The sequence below is a fragment of the Glandiceps talaboti genome, chromosome 14 (assembly GCF_964340395.1).
Source record: "Glandiceps talaboti chromosome 14, keGlaTala1.1, whole genome shotgun sequence".
Classification (NCBI taxonomy): Eukaryota; Metazoa; Hemichordata; class Enteropneusta; family Spengelidae; genus Glandiceps; species Glandiceps talaboti.
In genome coordinates, this window is record NC_135562.1 from 20794549 (window position 1) to 20810694 (window position 16146).

Genomic DNA, 16146 nt, shown 5'->3' on the forward strand with positions numbered 1-16146 from the left:
AGTCACTATGTAGTACTCATATACAAACTAAGTCACTATGTAGTACTCATGTACAAACTAAGTCACTATGTAGTACTCATATACAAACTAAGTCACTACATAGTACTCATGTACATACTAAGTCACTATGTAGTACTCATGTACAAACTAAGTCACTACATAGTACTCATGTACAAACTAAGTCACTACGTAGTACTCATGTACAAACTAAGTAACTATGTAGTACTCGTGTACAAACTAAGAACTCTAATAACTATTTCTTCAAGTGGCTATGTAGATGACAAGTGGGTATTCATTTTGGATTTCAATATGATAAAACTTTATTAAATTTTTCAACTTGAAAAAAAAAAATGTGAAAAACCATTGACCAAGCCAATGTTTGACATCAATAAATTGGAAATGGTAAAAAGTGCATGAAAGCTTTGTTATTGGATTTACAAAACAAACATTTTACACAGTTTAAAATCTTTTGCAATAGATAGATTTACAAACATGGACTTGGTCTATTATAGTTAAAATCATGTAGGCTTGATGTTTCACTCATGCAACATTACGTTTTTGACACCAAGATAGACATATTTCGACTCTAGACTAACAATAACAGAGACACAATAAACACAGTAGGATCCTTTACCCAATCACATTGGACAGTGATAAAGCACTGTTATTCTTTCATAATTCAGTAAAAACAGACGATGATTTTAATGGCTGTAATTGTTTCTTTTCTAACTGATAATCAACATAGCAACTTGACAACTTCTACATCCCCACTGTGCATGGCACATATGTAATTGTTTCTTTTGCATTAGAAGTTATCTGAGGGTGTGTAATAAATGTCATATCACGAGTGTGACACCAAGCCTATATCATTTTAGCTGTATGACAAATCCAAAATAAACTCTCTATTCTCATCCACATAATCACTTTCAAATAATGCTAAGATGAAATATTATGTGGTAAATATAATGCCCTTTTACTTCTCTTCAAATCTATATCTTGTCAAGTCCTTTTACAGACTTTAGACTTTATGGCATTAATTTGAAGTTAATCGTACAAAATAGAGACTGTTTCTGACCCATTTTTAACAGAGCAACAGGTATAACAATTTTATAACAATGACAAACATTTATTTCATTTCTCATTATCTCTTATATTCATGCTATAAACTATCTAATAACTGTATGTTAGCTCTAAATTGACTTGTATCTCTATCAAGAATAAGTGAACATCAGTACTAAAAATGTACAGCAACACTAATTTATGTAATAACAAGAAGGGGGCTTGGGATGATAGGCATGTTGTTTTAAGACGTTTTTTTTGGACCTTGGCGTCCTGACTATTGGGATGATAAGTATCTTGAGATATTGTATGTTATTACATGAAATATTCTGTTGACAATAAAAAGTGTCAGTGCAGAAAGATGTCTAGTCGATAATACTGTTAATGTTATAAGTTACATCAAATATGGCACACGGCATATTTGACCTATGACCTTCATGTAGGACAATATTTGACCTTTGACCTTCACTGAGGAACAACATTTGACCTTCACTGAGGACCTTTCTTTGACCCAGCTGGGGAGCAGTCCTTGACCCATGACCTGCAATAAGATACATTCCTTGACCTTTGTCCATCACTGTGGAACAGTCCTTGATAAGTTTGTTCACTGAGAAGCAACTAGTTCTCCATAGTATGCAGTAATAGTCTTCAATTTTCTGTTCAGAAAATTTTGTTCCACTTCGACTTTTCCACCTTGACCAGCAAGACATGCCAACTGAGAAAAAATACGAATAGATAATGAGTAAGGACGACTTGATTAATCAAGAATAAATATTCATGGTAAAACTTCTAATCACAGTCTAAACATTTCTTGGAAGTGAATTCCAAATTTTCACTGACATATACCCTGATGATACCAAGGGACGTCAGCAAAACTGTAACATTCACTTCCAAAAGTATTTTTATGACTCTATGAGCAGAAATTTTCATTAAAGTTTATTCTTGTCCATGTGTGGCATCAATTACATGCAGCTAAATGGTCTAAAATTGAACAGTTGTGGGGCAAAGTGTTAGATCTAGCACTTAATCGGTTTTTGTCAAAGTGCTAGATCTAGCACTTCATCATATGCTAGATCTAGCACTTTGCCTCGCAACTGTTCCGATTTTGAATTCTTTGTTACATGATGTAACACTATAACTGCAATGTAGATCTTGTTCAAAATAGCAACGGAATATTTACAATCACACAAGATTCAACATGTATATGTACACACTAAACAAACTTATCCAAGTGGGCAATGTATTTTACCAGTGTATGCACACAAATCATGGCCCCCCCACCCCCACCCCAACACACACACACACACACACACACACACACAAATCATGGTCCCCCCCCCCCCCACCCCAACACACACACATCAATTTAAGTACCAGAAACCTTGGTCTCCAGAGCTTAGCAAAAACATGAATCAATCGATCAATCAATCAATCAATCAAAACGTGAAAAAGAACAATTCCTGATTTGCTTTATTTGGTGACTTTCACATAATTTATTTTTGTCCTTTGTATACACAAGGAACAAGTTGAATAAAAAAAAAGTACTACGTTATACAGGACTAGGACATCAAAAGACAGAAATTGCCAAAAACTAACCTAGCCTGCCTTAGATATGAAATGCTTACCTGTTGAATGTTGGCATTCCTTGGCACAAACATAGCGATGTTATTGGTGATGGGTTTAGTTTTTTTCATGAGTTCATCTGTATGTTGAGTTAAGGAAGTATGCATTTATTTGGTGCTTTGTGGTCCACACTTTGAAAGTAACCATGACAACTAGTAGAAACCATAGACCCTCCACCCACGAGGGTCTATGTAGAAACCTATACAGGGTGCGACTACATTATGGCCCTTCATCCTCATCTAGGTAAACCTTATCAACTTGCTGTGCATTACAGCAGGCTGATTTATCACATGATACAATAACAATTATATCCTAAAAATAAAATCCTATAAACTATTTCACCAAACCACATTCAGGGCTGTACCCAGGTGGTAAAATCCACCGTAAGTTATAAAGTATTTCACCAAACCACATTCAGGGCTGTACCCAGGTGGTAAAATCCACCGTAAGTTATAAAGTATTTCACCAAACCACATTCAGGACTGTACCCAGGTGGTAGAATCCACCGTAAGTTATAAACTATTTCACCAAACCACATTCAGGGCTGTACCCAGGTGGTAAAATCCACCGTAAGTTATAAAGTATTTCACCAAACCACATTCAGGGCTGTACCCAGGTGGTAAAATCCACCGTAAGTTATAAAATATTTCACCAAAACATTCAGGGCTGTACCCAGGTGGTAAAATCCACCATAAGTTATAAAATATTTCACCAAACCACATTCAGGACTGTACCCAGATGGTAAAATCCACCGTAAGTTATAAAGTATTTCACCAAACCACATTCAGGGCTGTACCCAGATGGTAAAATCCACCGTAAGTTATAAAGTATTTCACCAAACCACATTCAGGGCTGTACCCAGATGGTAAAATCCATCGTAAGTTATAAAGTATTTCACCAAACCACATTCAGGACTGTACCCAGGTGGTAAAATCCACCATAAGTTATAAAGTATTTCACCAAACCACATTCAGGGCTGTACCTTGATGGTAAAATCCACCGTAAGTTATAAAGTATTTCACCAAACCACATTCAGGGCTGTACCCAGGTGGTAAAATCCACCGTAAGTTATAAACTATTTCACCAAACCACATTCAGGGCTGTACCCAGGTGGTAAAATCCACCGTAAGTTATAAAGTATTTCACCAAACCACATTCAGGGCTGTACCCAGGTGGTAAAATCCATCGTAAGTTATAAAGTATTTCACCAAACCACATTCAGGGCTGTACCCAGGTGGTAGAATCCATCGTAAGTTATAAAGTATTTCACCAAACCACATTCAGGGCTGTACCCAGGTGGTAGAATCCATCGTAAGTTATAAAGTATTTCACCAAACCACATTCAGGGCTGTACCCAGGTGGTAAAATCCACCGTAAGTTATAAAGTATTTCACCAAACCACATTCAGGGCTGTACCCAGGTGGTAGAATCCATCGTAAGTTATAAAGTATTTCACCAAACCACATTCAGGGCTGTACCCAGGTGGTAGAATCCATCGTAAGTTATAAAGTATTTCACCAAACCACATTCAGGGCTGTACCCAGATGGTAGAATCCACCGTAAGTTATAAAGTATTTCACCAAACCACATTCAGGGCTGTACCCAGGTGGTAGAATCCATCGTAAATTATAAACTATTTCACCAAACCACATTCAGGGCTGTACCCAGGTGGTAGAATCCACCGTAAGTTATAAAGTATTTCACCAAACCACATTCAGGGCTGTACCCAGATGGTAAAATCCATCATAAGTTATAAAGTATTTCACCAAACCACATTCAGGGCTGTACCCAGGTGGTAAAATCCATCATAAGTTATAAAGTATTTCACCAAACCACATTCAGGGCTGTACCCAGATGGTAGAATCCACCGTAAGTTATAAAGTATTTCACCAAACCACATTCAGGACTGTACCCAGATGGTAAAATCCATCGTAAGTTATAAAGTATTTCACCAAACCATATTCAGGACTGTACCCAGATGGTAAAATCCACCGTAAGTTATAAAGTATTTCACCAAACCACATTCAGGGCTGTACCCAGATGGTAGAATCCACCGTAAGTTATAAAGTATTTCACCAAACCACATTCAGGGCTGTACCCAGGTGGTAAAATCCACCGTAAGTTATAAAGTATTTCACCAAACCACATTCAGGGCTGTACCCAGGTGGTAAAATCCACCGTAAGTTATAAAGTATTTCACCAAACCACATTCAGGGCTGTACCCAGGTGGTAAAATCCACCGTAAGTTATAAAGTATTTCACCAAACCACATTCAGGGCTGTACCCAGATGGTAAAATCCATCATAAGTTATAAAGTATTTCACCAAACCACATTCAGGGCTGTACCCAGGTGGTAAAATCCACCGTAAGTTATAAAGTATTTCACCAAACCACATTCAGGGCTGTACCCAGATGGTAGAATCCACCGTAAGTTATAAAGTATTTCACCAAACCACATTCAGGACTGTACCCAGGTGGTAGAATCCATCATAAGTTATAAAGTATTTCACCAAACCACATTCAGGGCTGTACCCAGGTGGTAAAATCCACCGTAAGTTATAAAGTATTTCACCAAACCACATTCAGGGCTGTACCCAGGTGGTAGAATCCATCGTAAGTTATAAAGTATTTCACCAAACCACATTCAGGGCTGTACCCAGGTGGTAAAATCCATCGTAAGTTATAAAGTATTTCACCAAACCACATTCAGGGCTGTACCCAGGTGGTAGAATCCATCGTAAGTTATAAAGTATTTCACCAAACCACATTCAGGGCTGTACCCAGGTGGTAAAATCCATCGTAAGTTATAAACTATTTCACCAAACCACATTCAGGGCTGTACCCAGGTGGTAGAATCCACCGTAAGTTATAAAGTATTTCACCAAACCACATTCAGGGCTGTACCCAGGTGGTAAAATCCACCGTAAGTTATAAAGTATTTCACCAAACCACATTCAGGACTGTACCCAGGTGGTAGAATCCACCGTAAGTTATAAAGTATTTCACCAAACCACATTCAGGACTGTACCCAGGTGGTAAAATTCACCGTAAGTTATAAAGTATTTCACCAAACCACATTCAGGACTGTACCCAGGTGGTAAAATCCACCGTAAGTTATAAAGTATTTCACCAAACCACATTCAGGACTGTACCCAGGTGGTAAAATCCACCGTAAATTATAAAGTATTTCACCAAACCACATTCAGGACTGTACCCAGGTGGTAGAATCCACCGTAAATTATAAAGTATTTCACCAAACCACATTCAGGACTGTACCCAGGTGGTAAAATCCACCGTAAATTATAAAGTATTTCACCAAACCACATTCAGGACTGTACCCAGGTGGTAGAATCCACCGTAAATTATAAAGTATTTCACCAAACCACATTCAGGACTGTACCCAGGTGGTAGAATCCACCGTAAGTTATAAAGTATTTCACCAAACCACATTCATTAGATAAAAGGATATCCACTGATGTCCATCATGGTGTTAATGTCAAAGACATCAGCCTGCAAGTAGTCCGGCCCTCCCCATGGGGGGCTCAAGAATACAACATCAGCTTTGATATGAGGTGCCAATGTCATGAAGTCTCCAATGATAAATTCAATTCTATCTGCCACTCCATATACTGCTGCATTATGTCTGGCACAGTCCACTTTGATTGGATCAATATCTATGGCAATCACTGTAAGATGAAGATTGAAACATTGCGTTGAACTGGTATTCTGTAATATACTGGGAATGGGAGAGGCAAATATGACTTCGAACTGACATTCTGTAATAGCTCGCACAGTGGCAGCAAAGCTGCCATGTAGCAGATCAATGACTAGTACGTATGCGCGTCGTATATACTATGCGATAAAAAATTGGTGGTTCTCTCAGGGATGCACTGCGGCGCAGTGACTACACATGCGCCTTCCATATACTATATGCATTCTCCATGCGCTACCATACTCCGGTCGTCATATCGGCGACATAACACCACCATGCATTGCAATATTGTAACAATAGGCCTGTTGTAACAGTAGGCCTGTTGGCACGATTATCGTAACATTGTAATGAGTATTGAGGCATCAATGTACCCCTAGAAATTTTTACACTATTTGAACTGATGACATATAATAGCCCAGTTGAATTTCCAGGTTGCAGAAGTGCAGTTTTGACATTTATATTGTCAATAATTGAATTTTTTGACATGTTCTAAAAAGAATAACTACTTTTCTATGTTTGTTGGTACAGTAACATTCCTAAATCATTGAGTTGAATTGAGAAATCACGATGTTCAGCAACTTGTCTACAACATTTGTCCAAAGACCAACATTGGTGGAGGGTCTATGATAAGTTGGCTGATTGAAAATGAACAATATTAATCTAATGGCTATGATGTTTTTTTGGAACCAACAACTGCAGTGTTGACTTTCTTTAAAAAATTTTGTGACATATTGTGAGAGCCGTTGTTAATTACTTCTCGTCTACGTCAGAGAATTAGATGTCATTCAATATAATAAATTTTGATGGTCAACACCCCTGGAAAATGACCAAAATCAAGTGTACGAACCCTGGTCCAGGCAGCCGGTCACAAATGAATCTAACCTGCGCGAGCTTATGGGCTTTGCCTAGTTATGATATTACACTGGGAATGGTTCACTATGGGAGAGGGAATGAACCTTCATTGAATTTTCACAGCTACAGTATCTCTTTCTGAATACACTAGACACAGATCATCAGAAAGACAAAAGATTGTACATTTTGGCCACTGGGGGCACTCTTCAGAAAGCACCTTTCAGCATGTTTGACCACCACAAGCTCACAGTAAGGTGCTTGGAAATCAAGTCTGCTGGTTTCAAAATTTACCACTTAATCAACACAATTCACCAAGATTTGTTAGTTGGAATAAGATAAAAAATATTGCTAAATGAAAAAGACACAACAACCAAAGACCAAAAAGTTACAGACAAAGTCACTCTAATGTTTGAATTGTTACTGTCAAGATCCTACAAACCTCGTTCACAGGTAAAGGCAAACTGTATGGCATTGCCACCAACTCCACAGAAAGCATCCACAATGAGATCACACTGGCATCTTCTAGCTATATGTCTGGCTATCTTCTCTGGTGTCACAGAGTACCAGCCCTCTGTCAAGTTCAAATATAAAATGTATTACATTATTTTGTTAGATCATTATATCATCATTATAAATGAGCACACGTCCTCAGTCAAGAAAACAATCAGTGCAGTACATAAAGTTCAAGAAACAACTAATTTGCTATCCCAGTGTTAGTCTAATATTGCCATTCAGTTGCTGTAGGCATTTAAACTCTTACAGTCGCTAACACTTACATGTACATGTAGTTAGTAGTACCAACCTGGTGTTAGCACTTAACTGGCGCAATGTTAACACAAGGCTGTTATAGATATTAAACCCTTCCAGTTGCTAACACATACTGGTGAGGTGCTAGTGCCAGCCTAGTGTTAGCACTGAGCTCGTCTGGTGTTAACATAGGACTGGTACAGACATTAACCCTTCCAGTTGCTAACACATACTGGTGAGGTGTTAGTGCCAGCCTAGTGTTAGCACTGAGCTCGTCTGGTATAACATAGGACTGGTACAGACATTAACCCTTCCAGTTGCTAACACATACTGGTGAGGTGTTAGTGCCAGCCTAGTGTTAGCACTGAGCTCATCTGGTGTTAACATAGGACTGGTACAGACATTAACCCTTCCAGTTGCTAACACATACTGGTGAGGTGTTAGTGCCAGCCTAGTGTTAGCACTGAGCTTGCCTGGTGTTAACACAGGGCTAGTGCAGACATAAACCCTTCCAGTTGCTAACACATACTGGTGAGGTGTTAGTGTCAGCCAAGAGTTAGCTTTGAGTCAAGACTGTGCACTGACACAATCCTTATGCTAGTCCAGTCTGAAAGCATAACACATATTACACCTGTGCACACATGTTTTCAAAAGTATGTTGATCATTCCACTTACCTCTGTCCATCTTTACACCTTGATCAAATTTTGAAAACAGTCGATATCTTTGTGCCCAGTATTTCTCAATTTCAGGATCATCCCTCAGTTCCTGTGGCATGGTGGATTCCTCACATACAATATCCTCTGTTTGACTCAGTTCCTGTGGCATGGTGGATTCCTCTGTTTGACAGATTGGATCTTCCTCAGCTTGTTCTTCTGTTGGTTCCACATTTGTGACATTAGTTTCTATGTCCTCCTCTCCAACACCAAATTCATTGTGTAAATAATCATCATACAGATCCATCCAGTTCACCTCTTCATGTTCTTCACCAGATAAATCTGCGCCCTCTTCTTCCACATTTAACCCCCTCTTCTCCTCATCCTCATCCATGTCTCCATCCACACTTGTGTCATCCCCAGATGACCCATCACTCTCACTACTGACATCCCCTCCAGCCTCAGCATTCATATCCCCACCAATACAATGGAATAACCCACTCTTGACCCCTGACCCCAAATCTGTTTGTTCACTTTCTTCCTCAAATGTGCTCTTGGCAAGAAAGTCCTTTACTTTGCTCAGTGCTTTGCTGCCACCAACAGGCATTGCTATATCATCATTGTCATCAAATCTTGTATGAGTTGGTTTGACTTTCTTTAAACACATCTTGATTTCTTTTTTAGCTCTCTTGTTTCTGTATTCTGCAAGACCTCGACTAATGGCTGGGGTACCATCACGACTATAACGAAAAATAAAACGGAGATGGGATAGAAGATATTTTTCTATTAAATCGTCAGACAAAAGATATGTTACAATATCAAAGATATACACGACATTATCAAAAGTTTGCCAACTACTTTAGATATGCTGATTGGTCATTCAAAACTGCTTTGCAGTATAAATGTAATTGTGAACAATGGTGGTCATTGGTTAATAATTCAAACTCATGAAAATGTGATGTTAGAGCTGTGTTGATGGTGTGAATGACACATAGACAGTACATTATACTTGTTAATTACAAACCTGTATAGTTAAATATGTACTAAACTTAAGTTGGATCTTTGTGGAAAGTATATACAAATGTACAATATCTTTACATATACATACCAGTGATTATTTGAATCAGTGCATGCACATACCAGTAGCATTTGCACTGCAATACCACAAACATTATTGCATACCTGTATTCATATGACATGCAAATGAGGGCACACTCACTCCTTAATTGCTTAATCACCTGTTTTATGGACATTTGCTTTTTCCAATGTAATAATGACAAAAGTCCATGTTGTGCGGGAGCAAGTATGGGCACATAGAATACTTGCACTCATGTTGTCATGTTTTCTACTACACTTTCACTCACCATATTCATGAAACTACATGACTGCAGCTGGCGTACACTGCAAGCACTCGTATAAAATTCCCTAGTGTGCCAACATTGCACTCACATGTGATAGGGGTCTATCATATTACAATACAGTTCAAGAATCCCTTTCTGATAAGCTTGCTTATTGTCCCCTACTGTAAATACAGACATTGTCAGCCTACTGTAAATACAGACATTGTCAGCCTACTGTAAATACAGACATTGAGCCTACTGTAAATACAGACATTGTCAGCCTACTGTAAATACAGACATTGTCAGCCTACTGTAAATACAGACATTGTCAGCCTACTGTAATGGTTAACTACCTATATCAGTCCATAATTCATATCAGACATGTCTGTATTTACAGTAGGCTGACAATGTCTGTATTTACAGTAGGCTGACAATGTCTGTATTTACAGTAGGCTGACAATGTCTGTATTTACAGTAGGCTGACAATGTCTGTATTTACAGTAGGCTCAATGTCTGTATTTACAGTAGGCTGACAATGTCTGTATTTACAGTAAGCTGACAATGTCTGTATTTACAGTAGGCTGACAATGTCTGTATTTACAGTAAGCTGACAATGTCTGTATTTACAGTAAGCTGACAATGCCTGTATTTACAGTAGGCTGACAATGTCTGTATTTACAGTAGGCTGACAATGTCTGTATTTACAGTAGGCTCAATGTCTGTATTTACAGTAGGCTGACAATGTCTGTATTTACAGTAAGCTGACAATGTCTGTACTTACAGTAGGCTGACAATGTCTGTATTTACAGTAAGCTGACAATGTCTGTATTTACAGTAAGCTGACAATGTCTGTATTTACAGTAGGCTGACAATGTCTGTATTTACAGTAGGTTGACAATGTCTGTATTTACAGTAGGCAGACAATGTCTGTATTTACAGTAGGCTGACAATGTCTGTATTTACAGTAGGCTGACAATGTCTGTATTTACAGTAGGCAGACAATGTCTGTATTTACAGTAGGCTGACAATGTCTGTATTTACAGTAGGCAGACAATGTCTGTATTTACAGTAGGCTGACAATGTCTGTATTTACAGTAGGCTGACAATGTCTGTATTTACAGTAGGCTCAGTGTCTGTATTTACAGTAGGCTCAATGTCTGTATTTACAGTAGGCTGACAATGTCTGTATTTACAGTAGGGGACAATGTCTCTATTTACAGTAGGTATGCATAGTGTTAGGTCAATGTTAGGTCAGTGCTAGGTCAGTGTTAGGTCAGTGTTAGGTCAGTACTAGGTCAGTACTAGGTCAGTGTTAGGTCAGTGTTAGGTCAGTACTAGGTCAATGTTAGGTCAGTGCTAGGTCAGTGCTAGGTCAGTGTTAGGTCAGTGTTAGGTCAGTACTAGGTCAGTGTTGGGTCAGTGTTAGGTCAGTACTAGGTCAGTGTTGGGTCAGTGTTAGGTCAGTGCTAGGTCAGTGCTAGGTCAGTGTTAGGTCAGTGTTAGGTCAGTGCTAAGTCAGTGTTAGGTCAGTGTTAGGTCAGTGCTAGGTCAGTGTTAGGTCAGTGCTAGGTCAGTGTTAGGTCAGTGCTAGGTCAGTGTTAGGTCAGCACTAGGTCAGTGCTAGGTCAGTGTTAGGTCAGTGCTAGGTCAGTGCTGGGTCAGTGTTGGGTCAGTGTTGGGTCAGTGTTAGGTCAGTGTTAGGTCAGTGTTAGGTCAGTGCTAGGTCAGTGCTAGGTCAGTGCTAGGTCAGTGTTAGGTCAGTGTTAGGTCAGTGCTAGGTCAGTGTTAGGTCAGTGCTAGGTCAGTGCTAGGTCAGTGTTAGGTCAGCACTAGGTCAGTGCTAGGTCAGTGTTAGGTCAGTGCTAGGTCAGTGCTGGGTCAGTGTTGGGTCAGTGTTGGGTCAGTGTTAGGTCAGTGTTAGGTCAGTGTTAGGTCAGTGCTAGGTCAGTGCTAGGTCAGTGCTAGGTCAGTGTTAGGTCAGTGTTAGGTCAGTGCTAGGTCAGTGTTAGGTCAGTGCTAGGTCAGTGTTAGGTCAGTGTTAGGTCAGTGTTAGCACCAAACAGCTATGTGTACATCCTCGACATACAAACCAATATTCAGGTTTGTCATAATGACTAAATTTGTCCAAATGAACATTTTGTAGAATCTTCCTACCTATAACTTGGGTAAGTTGGTTTTTCATCTGGAGGATCATCTTCACTTGTACTGTCACTACCACAATAATCATCTTTTCCTGTTGTGTCATCAATCACCTGGATGTCCCTATGTTCACCATCTAGTATTTCATTATCCTCCTCATCACTGGTTCCACATTGTGAACCCCCTGGTCCACACATCCCTGTCTTAGGTTTGCACCCTGTCCTGAGTTCACTCTGCTTACTCCTGAGTTCATCAAGTGTTTTGCTTGGATTGTTTTGGTCACTCCCAAGTTCAACATGTCCACTTTCTGGCTCGAAATGCCAACTTTCAAAGTCAGTTTGTCCACTTTTTGTTTCATATGGCCCACAGAGTTGATTATCAGGGTCACACAGCCCATTGTCAGGGTCACAGTACCTACTGCCAGGCTGGCAGCTGAGGCCATTGTCAGGTTCACAACTCCCACTTGACATTTGTGTGGAAGATTTTTTTGAGGTACGCGAACCTGATGGAATAACAAAATCATTGGTATAAAACTAATTGTACAATTTCACTTGTCCATAGTGGAAACAACAACAAAGTTACAAGACAGAAATGAAAGAGAATTAAGCACCAAGAAAACATTATGCTAGTGTTTTTACATATATTAGTTAATTTCTTTGAGATGTGATTTTGAAAACAAATTATATTGCTAATACAGCTTTATACAAGCAGAGTATCCATAGTACACTTGTAAGTTGTATGTGTTATGTGACACTGCTGACTGAAAATGGGAAAAAAGACACTTCCCATCCTAGAATGCAGAGTGATGGGTACCATCTCATTATTTCTCACAAACACAGAAGTTGAAGTTTACATAATAATGCTATCTTTTGTTATGTAATCACCTTTGATCATTGCTATCTGGAGAGAACATTTCAAATACAAGTTGCCTTGAAGTGGTCATATGGATGGCAATACAGTATTTATCTTGGATTTTCAAACTCAACTATTGTATACTACTAAAAAAAACAATGTGAAACAACATATACCACATCCTTGTTAGTAAATCAATAAATTGGAAAAAACTTCTCAAATGTGCAAAACTGTTTATTGTATGCACATTGAGAAATACAAACATGCTACACATTTGTTTTTAGTTTTTTACAATTTACTGAATCACAAACACCTTTATGCTGTCTTTCAAATTGTTTTTGCAAGTTGGAGAACATGGTAAAGTTGTATTAAATAAAATATTAAATAGTTTTTACCCTGTTGTCATCCATAAGACCAGTTTAAGATACACTCTATTACATTTTCATGATGTCATTCTCACTCCTTTCTTATTTCTTCTTTTCGGACTATCTATCTACTTCTTGGATAATTTACCTTGTAATTAGTCCAGTTCCTGACAACCGTGTTCCAATGCTACACTATGTTATCTTCATACATTATGTCTAGTCAATGTCATTCTACTGTAGGTGTTAAATGTGGTTCAACCCCATGCTGGGCAAAGTGCAAACGACACATGCCAGTAGTAATCCATCACAATTTGACAGGCTGTTGTCATTGCTCATTAATATTCATTGGTACTATCTAGGAATGATATGATATCCAAACGTCCAACCAAACTCCACATGCTCCACTCCAGTCTGCTTAAACTAAAATCATGTTGGGACGTGGCGTCATCATGTTTATATGAATGCTGTACGGGAGCACAGAATGCTCTGTGCTTGAGTAACGAGATTGACTAGACGTAATGTATGAAGATAACAGTGTAAAATTGGAATACGGTCTTGAGGAACTAGACTACCTTGTAATACCCTCACTCCACCCCACCCCATCCCACCCCACCCCACCCACCACCCCCATCAAATATCTGAAGGTCTTTGGCAACAGTCCAACACTCATTAAGGAATTGCTTGCTTCTGATTTACAAAAAATTCCAAATTATGAATGATCATAAAACAAAATTTGAAATTTTCCGTACATATTAATCATGAATTGAATATTTACATTTATCATACAATATACACAACTCAACCCCTAATATCACCTCTACAAAATGTAGAATGCTAGAACAGAAACCTGAAACTCTTTTTTCTATATTTTGTACTTTTTCTTTGTTTAACACAAAAAAATCCTAAAAAATTGTTTAACTCTTCCTTTTGAGCCTTTTGAACGAAAAAAGAAAGAATTACGACAGAATATGAAGACATAAATATGGATACATGTATCTAAAGTACAATGAACACAAACCAATAAAATTACTAACACCAAAGGTTTTTTTTTTGGGGTGTTTTCCCCCAAATTTTTGAGCTATACATTTTGTACATTACATTTCTATGACCACACAATCTGTATCTTCCTCCATTTTAGGGCTTGACAACTTGATTATCAATCTTTTCCCATTTTCACAATTTTTTCAAAATAACGTTACTTTTCTACGTAATCTGACATACTGTGGAAGTGCATGTAATGACAAAGTTTAATTCACAGCAGTGTTGCCATTTACGAGTGCAATATAGATAACAGTGGTTGAAATCCTCATATAACAGTGGTTGAAATCCTCAGTTTTGTTCTATTAACCCCTACATTGTCTGACATGTAGCAAAAAATATGTTATCCATATATTTATGATTTATTCACAAATCAAGTCCAAAATAAGGTTGCGATTTGCCAAAATATGCATGAAATTTAGAATTTCTGTCAAACATCTTCACTAAAACAAAAAGATAAAAATATGACCAATTTGGACCATAGTTTTGTCACCATATCAGTTGTATGTGACTATTTCCATAAGTCCAGTCTAAAATAAGGTTGAAATTTGAAAAAGAATTACAGAAAACTAGAATTTCTGTCACTAATTTTGATAGGAAAATAAAAGATACTAAATTTCACCAATTTCAACCAAGATTTTGATAATATTCATAGATAAGAATTATTTCTATGATTCCTGTCTAAAATAAATTAAAAATCTGCTAAAAAATTACAAAATAAGAAGACTTTTGTCAACATTTTTTGACCAACTTTTGACATTAATCTAAAATATACTGTAAGTCTACAAAAAATTCACTTGCAGCACTAATATTTCGTGAGTAGCAAATTTGTAGTTGCTGAAATAAGATCACGTGAGCTGAATACGAATACAGAATAATGTTATTTTCATACATGCTTTCTATCTGTAAGATGTGACCACTGTTATCAATATTGCTATCTGCACAAAACAGAATTAATCAAATCACACTGAACTGTACTTTCTATGAAAAAAAGTCCTGGAAACCAGTATAAACTACTTGCTCTTAGTCTGTTTGTTCTTTCGTCCACTCTTCTTTCTTTCTTTTTTCTTCTTCAACTTAGCATCACCACTCCCAGTGTTGCTGTCTTCCTGTTCTGCACTGCCTCCCTCCTTTTTTATTGAAGTATTTGCAGCTTCATCTGTCTGGCTATCACCTTTACTAGCATTATCAGATTCAGGGTCACCTTTAGCAACCTCTGATTGACTGTTGTCATCGCTACCAGTCTCAGCATGCTCAGTTGTCTTTGAATCTCTATCAATGTGTTTTGATTGGGTAAAGAGAATCTCTTGGCCTTCTGATTGGTCAGTTTGTAAATACTGGTCTTTTGATTGGTCAGCTTGTATACTGATCCACTGATAATACCATTCATGGTAATACCAGTAGACTTCAGCATAATTCTGCTGCCAGGCTTCTTTCCATTTTTCATCATTCCAAGGTTGCATGTCGGTACTTTCTTGACCTTCACTTTCAGCACCAGAACTTTTGTCAACATGTAATTTTTTCAAATCAGAAGTCAAATTATCAACATGTGTAGCATCTTTATTTTCACTTTCTCCAGTCTTCTTTTGGAATTCTGGGTATTTTTCTTCCCAACTTTGCCAGAGCAACATTTCACTATTTGTAGCCCAATATTCTTCCCAGCCAGTATCCTCGGTATCTTCAGTCTGGGATTCTACTGATACAGTCTTTTTTTCAACCTCTTTTGCAACCGTCACTTTAGCTGTTTTAGCTTTTTCAGCTGGTG

General features: G+C 38.1%; 1 protein-coding gene across 1 annotated transcript; it reads right to left on the minus strand.

Annotated features, from left to right (window-relative positions):
- Window positions 1-1517: 1517 nt before the first annotated feature.
- LOC144445414 (uncharacterized) lies at window positions 1518-12596 on the minus strand. The gene is made up of 6 exons (XM_078134953.1): window positions 12142-12596; window positions 8669-9387; window positions 7686-7817; window positions 6152-6368; window positions 2685-2763; window positions 1518-1774 (listed from the first exon to the last, which is right to left on the minus strand). Exons 1-6 carry the CDS (start codon window positions 12594-12596, stop codon window positions 1664-1666), a joined length of 1713 nt encoding a protein of 570 aa, XP_077991079.1. The 3' UTR covers window positions 1518-1663.
- Window positions 12597-16146: the final 3550 nt, after the last annotated feature.

What these genes read in the sequence shown, in the direction of transcription:
- LOC144445414 (XM_078134953.1), bottom strand. Translation starts at nt 12,596, where the DNA reads ATGTCAAGTGGGAGTTGTGAACCTGACAATGGCCTCAGCTGCCAGCCT. An exon ending in CCAACTTACCCAAGTTATAG is followed by an intron (nt 9,388 to 12,141) that starts GTAGGAAGATTC and finishes TTTTCGTTATAG; the next exon opens with TCGTGATGGTACCCCAGCCA. An exon ending in AGGTGTAAAGATGGACAGAG is followed by an intron (nt 7,818 to 8,668) that starts GTAAGTGGAATG and finishes TGAACTTGACAG; the next exon opens with AGGGCTGGTACTCTGTGACA.